Source organism: Rhinolophus hipposideros (assembly GCF_964194185.1).
Source record: "Rhinolophus hipposideros genome assembly, chromosome: 18".
Classification (NCBI taxonomy): Eukaryota; Metazoa; Chordata; class Mammalia; order Chiroptera; family Rhinolophidae; genus Rhinolophus; species Rhinolophus hipposideros.
The window spans coordinates 47,000,220-47,010,014 of NC_138064.1; the positions used below are offsets into that span (position 1 = coordinate 47,000,220).

The following is a 9,795-nucleotide window of genomic DNA, read 5'->3' on the forward strand; positions in this document are numbered from 1 at the left end:
GTTCCAGGTTCGTCAGTCCAATTTGACTGAGTGTCAGTTTAACTTCTGTTTCCCATATCAGATGCTGAACCTCTGCCTCTTCGTGCCCTCACTCTGCCTTTGTTTGAATCTGTCCCTTTCTCTATCCTTGGGGTGTTGGTGCCAAAATGGCTGTGGAGAACTATCCTACACCTGGTTTAAGGCTTTTCTTCTATAGACTTAATAGATTTGGTAGATCAACGACTTGGAAAATTTAAAACTCAACTAATTTATCATTAGGGGATATTTTTTTTTTTGGCAAATGGACCATTTTGTAATTAATTTAGGGGAAAATTTGGCCAGCTGACCTCCGGACTGTTGGAGCCACTCTCACCACTGCCTATACTGAGTCACTGTCACCTCTCACTGGTGTCCCCACACTCATTCTGGTGCCTCTCCCACCCACCAAGTCCGTTCCCCACACGGCAGTCTCAGTGACCTCTTACAAAGAAAATCCAAGTGAAAAGCACGCTGATGGCTCATACAGCACTCAGAATGCATCTAGTGGCTACCAAAGCTAGGCAGACTTGCCCTGGCCCCTCCCGGCCACTGGGCCCTCGCTCCCCACACACCCAGCACACTGCCTTCCTGTGAATACTTCAAACCAAGTCTTCAAACAACCAATTCTTTTCCTGCTACATGCCTTCACATATGCTATTCCTTCTGCTTGAAATGCATTTCCTCTCATTCTTTACCTGCCTCCTACTCATCCTTCAGGTGTCAGCTCAAAACTCACTTCCTTAAAGAGGTATTTGTGACTTACCTTCTTAAATTAGGTCTCTGTGGGAGTATCTCCCGTACCTGCAGCTGTAGTCAACTAAATAATAAAACTATTATTTTAATAGATGAAATCCTTAATGTATTTTCTGTGTTTTCCTTCATAGTGTTTAACATCATTTGTAATGCAAACTTTGTATGTGTTTTTATTTGCTTCATGTCTTTATTCCTGATTGGAGTATTAGTTTCATGAGGACAGGGAGGGCCAGGCAGATGCTTGACCTACAAGTGTGAATGATGAACAAATGAATGAGATTTTCCTAAATTCTTATATCACATATACAGATCACACAAGTGCAGAGGAATTCAGTGCTTCATAGTCCCTTGTAACGAGAATATAACTCAGAGTCAAGAACCTGAAGACAACAACCACAGCAGCATGTTCACTGAGTAACTCATTAACCCAGCCAGTTCCTAACTGTACCTATTTGTAAAACAGTACCACCATGTTCTACGTCTACTATCTCTAGGGCTTTTAAAGGGTTACATGTTTCTAAAGAATTCCTTTAGACAGCAAAAAGTTACTAGAATGATATGATAAAAGCTATGAATGTGCAATCATGATGAAGTTAAACAGAAAAATGGTCAAGCGATTATTTGAGGAGATGGTAGTAGGGAAAACGAAAAACAAATAAATGTATTCTACTCACCTTGAGGAAGCTGAAGCACTCCTGTGCTTATGCCTGAGACCAAGTCACCCAGCACATACTCCTTGAAATTGTACGCTGGCAACCACTTAGTTATGGGTAAGAACATATAAATGATATTTCTTATTTTCTTAGGAGTACATCTGGGAGGACAAAGACAGACAGAGGTAAAATGAGGAACATTTCTGTAGAATTCAGACCAAGGTATTTTCCCTTATATTCTGGAGCGAATAAGGAAAAAAATCACCATTGGTGCTGAAGATAACCGTTTCACACTGCAGAGATTGAGGCAAGAAGACCTGCTTCTTGCAGAACTATTTTTTTGATGGAAACATCTCACTTGGCTCCATAATAATGTTCTACAACTGACCATGAAAAATAAGAAAACAATTAGCTTCAAAAAAATTGATGTAGCCCAGAAACTATTATTTTAATAAATGAAATCCTTAATGTATTTTCTGTGTTGGTAGAAAAACAGAGTAAGGGAATTATTTACTGATTGAATTAATTTTTGAACGTGGAACCACTGACTAGCATCTGTCCATTTAGTTTCCTCCCTCTTTATAAAAAAGGAAATTTATACAAGTATTCTGAGGTTTATTTACATGTGTCCATTGCTTTAGGGGCTTTGATCAGGTAATCTCAAAACACCCTGCGCCACGGAGTATAGTACCAGAGTCTATGCCTGGGTGTCTTAGTTCAGTGGAACACCATGCTGATAAAACCAAGGCCTTGCATTTAATCCCTATATGGTTCAGTTAACTTTGACACATAGATATGTTCTGGGCCTGGCCCAGTGCTTTTGCCAGACTATGCAAATAATCAAAAACATCACCAAGTAAGAGTATAGACAGATGAGTTCCATTGCCATTATGACAGCCTTAAGTCCTCCTGGTGACAAGGAAGCAATTTACTTCATTCAAAAATAATACGTTATTGCAGAATGCATGGTATTTTATACAGCGTCTTTAGTGATTAAGAATATCTGGTAATTAGATGAAGGAAGATATTGGAAGCAACATGTGAGGCAACTATGGCAAAAGCAATGAATTTGAGTGAAAAAACTAGATTTGATAACCTTGTTTAGGAAATTGAGATATTAATAATAGCTACACTTATATAGTGCTTAACGCCTAGTATGCCTAATCCCCAGTAACTCTATGATGTAAATATGGTTATTATCCCCATTTTACAAAGCAGGCAACTCAAGCGCAGAGTGGGTGGTGGTTGGGACTAGGATTAAAACTCAGATGGTCTAACTCTAATGTATACATTTTTAACTTGTCCTGATGATCATGCCTTGAGCATAGGGCTACTGGGAAGCTTAAATGAACACAGAACACAGAAAGTGTGGTCTCAAAAGTTTAGGAGGCAGCAATCAGATGGTTTGATGTTGAAGTTTGGGAACTATCAATGGAACACATGTATTAACATTCCCAGGCCTGCAACATGACTGTGTATGTGTCTCCAAAATTAAGAGTCATAGGGCACTGAGGATCTTTGACTGCTGAGGTTGGGGGCTTAGATTCAAGGTGTTACAAATGGGGTAGAAGTCAAGGGTAGAAAAAAGGGGAGAGTAGTTGGAACATTCCTGTACATTCCTGAGAAATAAAGAAAGAGGTGGATATTTCAAAGGTGGTGAAGAATTGGAAAGTGGGTTATTTATATAAGCCTTTACACACAATAGGGCATAGCAGGTATTTAATAAATATGGTGAAATACAGAATGAAGCTGATGTTCAATCAAATATCTAATATGACTGAAACTTAGGGAAAGCTTTGCAAATCATGAGCGCTCACCCCATTTTTTCTCCATTTCATCAGATTTTCCTTATACATTTAACCTTGTTTCTTTCATAACTGAATGACAGAATAAAGGAAATGAATTAAAACACAACGTACGTGAATGCCTGTTTCAGCTTATCCCCAATGGAATCCGAAATCTTGTCCTTCTTGTGCAGTCTTTCCTGGAGGACTAGATGACTAAAGATAGGCCTTTCCACATAGTACCTCTCAGTTGCTGCAAGGATTTCAGTTTCTTCAGCATGATCCATAGTACCCTGAAATTATTCATCAACAGCAGGAGACAAGCATTTCCTGAGTACTGAAGGAGAAAACAAAAACTGTATTTCAGATGTAAAAATCCAGCTGATGACTAAGCATCTCTGTTCCTAAGCATTTCTTCCCTGTGGTATTCTAAGTTCTTCTGAGGACTTCTTGATCTTTGGACACCCAGAGCACCTAACAGAGTGATCTGTACATAGTAGGCACCAATAAATAAATGAAATCAGAATCGATAAAAGTCAAATTCCCTCCCAGGACAATAAGTGGGTAATGCGTATACTTTTAACAAAAACTCCTATTAAATTAAATGGCTAGAGGCAGGCTCCACACAGGAACAATGGTGGCTGTCCCTCCAGCCCTCGCTCCGCAGCCACACAACTCAAATCTCTCATCGTATGTCTCTGGCACCTTTCAAGTTGCTGCCCCTCCACTGGAGCCCAGGAATGACAGGTGAGAAGCTGCAGGTGATTCAGGTGGAGAAAGCAGTGTCAGTTGCAGCCGGGGAGACTGCTACTCTGCCCTGCACTCTGACCAACATGCTCCCTGTGAGGCCCACACAGTGGTTTAGGGGGATATGGCCAGGCTGGGAGTTAATCTACAGGTTCAAAGGAAGTTAAGGGAACCTGGTTTCCCCTAGTAAAAAATGTTGCAGACACCACAAGGAGAAACAACACAGACCTTTACATCACCCCAGCAGACACTGTGTGAACTTCCAGAGAGGAGACCCTGATAATGTGGAGGTTAAGTCTGGACCAGGTACTTAGCTCACTGAGTTTGTCATTGAGTGACAAACTCTCTCCCCCTATGGTATTGGGCCCCATGGTGAGGGCCCCGCCTGGGCAGTGAACTTCACCTGCGAGTCCCATGGGTTCTCCCCCAGAAACATCATCCTGAAATGGTTCAAAGATGAGAATGAGCTTCCAGCCTCCCAGACCACTGTGGACCCAGAAGGAAATGGCGCTTCCTATAGCATCTCTAGCACAGCCAGGGGAGTGCTGGCCCAAAGGAATGTTTGCTCCAAGGTCATCTGTGAGGTGGACCATGTCACCCTGTGGGAGAGTGGGGGTGGGGTCTGCTCTTCATGGGACCGCCAACTTGTCTGAGACCATCTGAGTTCCACCCACCTTGGAGGTTACCCGACACCTTGTGTCAGGGAACCTGGTGAAGGTTGTCACCTGCCAGGTGAAGTGCTACCCTTGACACCTACATCTGACCTGCCTGGAACATGGAAACATGTCCCAAACAGAAACAACTTCAATCCTCATAAAGAACAAGGACGGAGCCTTTAATTGGACGAGCTGGTTCCTGGTGTTTTCATCTGCCCGCAGGGAGGACGTAGTGCTCACCTGCCAGGTGGAGCATGATGGGCAGCCATCTGTCACCAGAAACCTTACCCTGGAGGCCTCTGTCCACCAGAAGGACTAGGCCCAGGTCCAGGCCCAAGACCATGTCCGTCTCCTCCTCTTCTCCTAGGCCTCCAGGTCCTGCTGGCCTTGGGTGTCTCTGCCATCTTTGTCCACAGGAAGCAGAGGGACTAACAGCAGGCCTCCTCACAGAGCACCAGGGACCACCAGACCACGCTGGGTCAGACTGGTCCCAGAGGCTCACACAGGCGCAGAAAGCAAACACACGGACTCCAACTAACCCCAAAGGGGGGCCTGAACCAAAATTGGCCTCTAGCTGGAGCCTTTGTACTGGGACTGGTCCTTGTGGGCAGTATTCAGAAGCAGGGTGCCTAGTGCACTTGGCCTGGCACCGAGATCTCACCTAATCGGACCTGCGACTTGGAATTCCTTTATACTTTCTCAACTTCCCCCATCCCTTACCTTCGATGACTTAGTTCCAAGATTCTCCAATCAAGACTCCTGAATTACAATGAATATGTAAATTTTTTCTTAAAAAAATTAATTCGATGGCTAAATATTGCAGTCAGTTATCTGGCTTTAGGTATATGTTAGGGGAAGAGTGAATCAAGTCAACACTGACCATTTATGTCAAAGAAACAGAAAAAGGGGCAAGATCAGTTCTTAAATTAACCCAAGATGTCTGAAGGCATATTAGTCTCCTTTCCAATTCTGTACTCGCATTTGATTACACCTTAAATTAATTTATGGTTCAGAGCTGAGGCTTATATATCTCCCTGAGGGAAGTCCCTGGTGACTTCTGTGAAAAGCTACAAGTTAAAAAATCAATGCAATATTATAATGTTGTTTTAAAGTTGATTATGTTGACATGTGTAAGACTATTAGGATGGCTGGTCTTTTTTTTATTACATTGTGAAAAGTATTTATATGAGTAAAACAAATAATGAATAAAAACCCAATAGTTCCTACACATGGAAATGTGTATAACAATGTTCACTGCATCCTTATGATAGTGAAAAATTGGAAAAAACCCAAATGTCTATCAATATGCAATAAAAAATAAATTTTGGTATGGTCAAAAATTGAATGCCTTGCAGTAGTTAAAATAAGGGAACTAAATCTATATGCATCATCATCAATAAATATCAAAACTTAATTTTTAATAAAAATGCAAGGCACAATAATTGCACTTTGAGGGTGCAATTATTCAAAGTTTAAAATCTTATGAAGCAATAATATATGCTGTTTATAGACACATATGTATGTAGTAAACATATAAAAGCATGCATGACAATGATAAATGCTAAGATCAGGATGCTGCTACCTTTGGAGAGCAGGGGAATGAGATTCAGAATAGATTGGGAGCTTCAACTCACCACATCTGCAACATTTCCATTGGTAAAAAATGAATTGGTACAAATAGAGCAAAATGTTAAGATTTGATTAAGCTGTGTGGTAAGTAAACTGGTGTTTGTTACGTGATTCTTTGTATTTGTGTGTATATTTGAACTGTATACCTTATAATAAAAAATTAACTTCACAACAACAACTAAAGCCAGTGTTCTCAACTGATGGAAGTTAACAGCAGAGGAGTTGGAGGATAGCATGAGTTAATGGGTGGGTGCCTACATGGTGACCACAGGGGTGTAGGGGTTTTCAATGATGGTCCATACAACTCCCTCATGGTGAAAAGTCAGGTTTTCACCAAACTGAAATTTCATTCACAGTGGTATCAGGTTCATGTGATCAACCACATGAATACCATGAAAAAATAAATACCTACGTTCCAGGAAACTGAAAATTCGAGAGTCTGGAATAAACAAGAATTCTAGCAGCAAACGTAACCAAGTACCAATAAGGATGATATAAAAACATTAGTCTGGAGAGAGAGGATTTTGTGGCAGAATCTGACAAATAAAGATTATATGTCTTTTGTTTGAGGCTAGCAGAGCTGGTTGGCCATCTCTCACCTAACTTTTTATGGCCACTCTAGGAACACATCAGAATATCCGAGAATAACTGGGCTGATGTATGTGAGTGGAGTTTGATATGAAGCAATGCTACCACTCTGCTTCCACCTGCCCCAGCTCCTCCAAACCTTAGCTGACAGTGTTGTAAAACTCTGTAATCCAGGAAATCTACCATGCTGCTCGAAGCTTTTGTGCCAGTGCAGAGTTCCATTCGCTCTGAGAAATACCATTTCTTTCCCCTCACTCTCCTTCCATTTTCCCCACACCCTTATCATTGTATCTTTCAAAAGCCTGGTTTTGTCCTCTGCTTCTCTGATGTCTCCCCTCACATCGAATCCCCCATGGACTCGGTCCACATTCACTACTTTGTATAATTTTCCATTTTTCTCCCACTGTGTTATAATGTTTGGTCTCCTCTTCTGGATTGTAAATTCCTCAAAGCAACACCATACCCCGAATCCCTAGGCTCTACCTCAATCCTTATCTTTTGGCAAGTGCTCATAACTGATGAATGAATGAAATCTTTGGATTGGTACCTCATAATTGTCAATAATGTATGCCAGACTTCCTTTCTGTTATTTCAGAGTATAGCACATTAAGTCTGTTTTAAACATTTTTACTGTATTGTTATTATTTTTCTGGACACCTCCTTGGTCTTCCTATTTTAGAAAGGTTATTTCTTCCTCCATTTAGCTCCTCAAAGAGAAAAAGACCAGGTACACCTGAGAGAACTCTAATAAGAATCAGAATGCTTTTTTGTTGTTGTTGCAAAAATACAGTTTTACCAAGGATTTTAACGTTATCACACATAAATTTACCCTGCTGTGAAGGGGATGAATTGTAATGACCATTATCCAAGGATGTTGTATCATCTACAATGCAGTGGTGACTAAATCTGGCCACTCACCACAATGGTCTAGGGAAGTTTTGTTTTGTTTTTTTAATGTAATTAAAATTTTTTTCAATTTGACATACAATATTGACATACAATATTACATCAGTTTCAGGTGTACAACATAGTGATTAGACATTTATATAACTTACGAAGTGATCACCCGATAAGTCTAGTACCCATCTGGCACATACATAGCTATTACAATATTACTGACCATATTCCGTATGCTGTACTTTACATTCCTATGACTGGTTTTATAACTGCCACAGGGAAGGTTTTACAGTAGTGGTGTTGGGGCCTCTCTCTGAACGTCCTGAATTAGAATTTCCATGGTGGGGCCTGAATAGTGGATATGCAGTCCATGTGGGTGTGGGCATGTGTTGTGTGTTGCTGTACCCCCGTGTGGCAGCCTTCTCTGAAGATTTCAGAGCAATGGAATCGGTTTACACTGAAGTGTAGCTGAGGAGATAAAACATTTCTAAAATATCAGACATCCTTATCCTTCTTCTCAAAAGTCCTTTGACATCCCTGACAGGAATTCCTAACCCTAATCCATTACTCTGACGGCCATTTGTCAATCCCTCATTTCTCCTTCTCCTAGAACCTCTTAAGATTCCTTCTACTTCACTAATCAGGGCAATTAGATGTACGTTTTAAAATTTCCCCGGGAAATTCAGAGGATCTGCTAGGTAGATATTTGACATATTTAAAAACACACACTGGCTTTCAGTTCTGCCTGAACCCAGAATCTCCTCGGGTGCTTTTAGAAAACGACAGTGCCTGGGCTCCACACCAGATCAATTAGAGCAGAGCCTCTGGGAGGGGCCAGAGAAACAGTTTTCATAAACATTCTAAGATGATCCTAATGAGTAAAGAACCACAGGTTTATAACCTAAGAGAGATAGAGAAATGCATACAAAAACATTATAAGAAAATCACAAAGGAGCATTTGAAACAAAAGACAATTATACACTTTCAGAAAATTAATAATGAGTCAGTGACATGATTAAAGCCAGATGAGATCGTTCTTAAAAAGTAATCATTATATGATATGCTATAGCATAATACAATATAACATAATAAACATACTATGATATAATGTCATATGCTTACTGAAAAGTACCTGAAATAAATTTCAAAGAGGAATTTGAAATATAAGGACATGATTTAGCAGTAAATATGGTTCTTTGAATTTGCCATTTTCATTTAGGTAGTTGGTCCTCAGTCCTGGCTGCATACTGGGCAGCTTTAACTAGTACTGATGCCTGACTCTACGGCCACGGATTCCAATTTCATTGGTTTGGGAGGCAGGCAGGATCGAGAGCTTTAAAGATCTCCACTGATTTAGGGGATGGCAGTGTAAACACCCCCACCCACCAACCTACCTAACTAAACAAAAAGAAAAAACTGACTAGGGTGTAAATAGGTTGTGTGTAATGCATTCACAATACTACTGTCTTTGCTTAGATGTATCTTTGAAATATTTAGTAAAATATTGCAAAAGAGAAAAATACCTAGCTTATTTTTTTTAAAAAAGATTTTATTGGGGAAGGGGAACAGGACATTATTGGGGAACAGTGTGTACTTCCAGGACTTTTTTTCCAAGTCAAGTTGTTGTCCTTTCAATCTTAGTTGTGGAGGGTGCAGCTCAGCTCCAGGTCCAGTTTCCATTTCTAGTTGCAGGGGGCACTGCCCACCGTCCCTTGCGGGAATAGAGGAATCGAACTGGCAACCTTGTGGTTGAGAGCCCACACTCTAACCAACAACTGACCCATCCGGGAAGCAGCTCAGCTCAAGGTGCCGTGTTCAATCTTAGTTGCAGGGTGTGGAGCCCACCATCCCTTGCGGGACTCAAGGAATTGAACTGGCAACCTTGTGGTTGAGAGCCCAGTAGCCCATGTGGGAATCAAACTGGCAGCCTTCGGAGTTAGGAGCCTGGAGCTCTAACGGTAGCTCTAACTGAGCCACCGGGCCGGCCCACTAGCTTATGTTTTATTCAAGCAAAGTCTTGTTTCTATTCTTATGTTGTCACAGCAAAAGGGAGCTGTGGGTGGGCAGTGG

At 41.1% G+C, this 9,795-nt stretch overlaps 1 protein-coding gene and 1 pseudogene across 4 annotated transcripts in view; one reads left to right on the forward strand and one right to left on the reverse strand.

Moving 5' to 3' along the window:
* The window catches only part of SLC26A5 (solute carrier family 26 member 5), a gene marked incomplete at its 5' end in the record, with an annotated part of 30,751 nt that extends 27,206 nt beyond the window's left edge, over positions 1-3,545 (reverse strand). For 2 of the 3 annotated variants that reach the window (XM_081079768.1, XM_081079767.1), the window contains 2 exons: positions 1,446-1,585; positions 3,344-3,545. In XM_081079768.1, the coding sequence (XP_080935894.1) occupies positions 1,446-1,585; positions 3,344-3,495 (292 nt within the window). The remainder of the gene's footprint in view (positions 1-1,445; positions 1,586-3,343) is intronic. The other variant, XM_081079769.1, reaches the window with a different exon arrangement.
* A 403-nt stretch (positions 3,546-3,948) lies between these two features.
* On the forward strand, positions 3,949-4,930 carry LOC308510437 (tyrosine-protein phosphatase non-receptor type substrate 1-like; annotated as a pseudogene). The gene has a single exon. The product of its transcript is annotated as a tyrosine-protein phosphatase non-receptor type substrate 1-like (transcript).
* Positions 4,931-9,795: the final 4,865 nt, after the last annotated feature.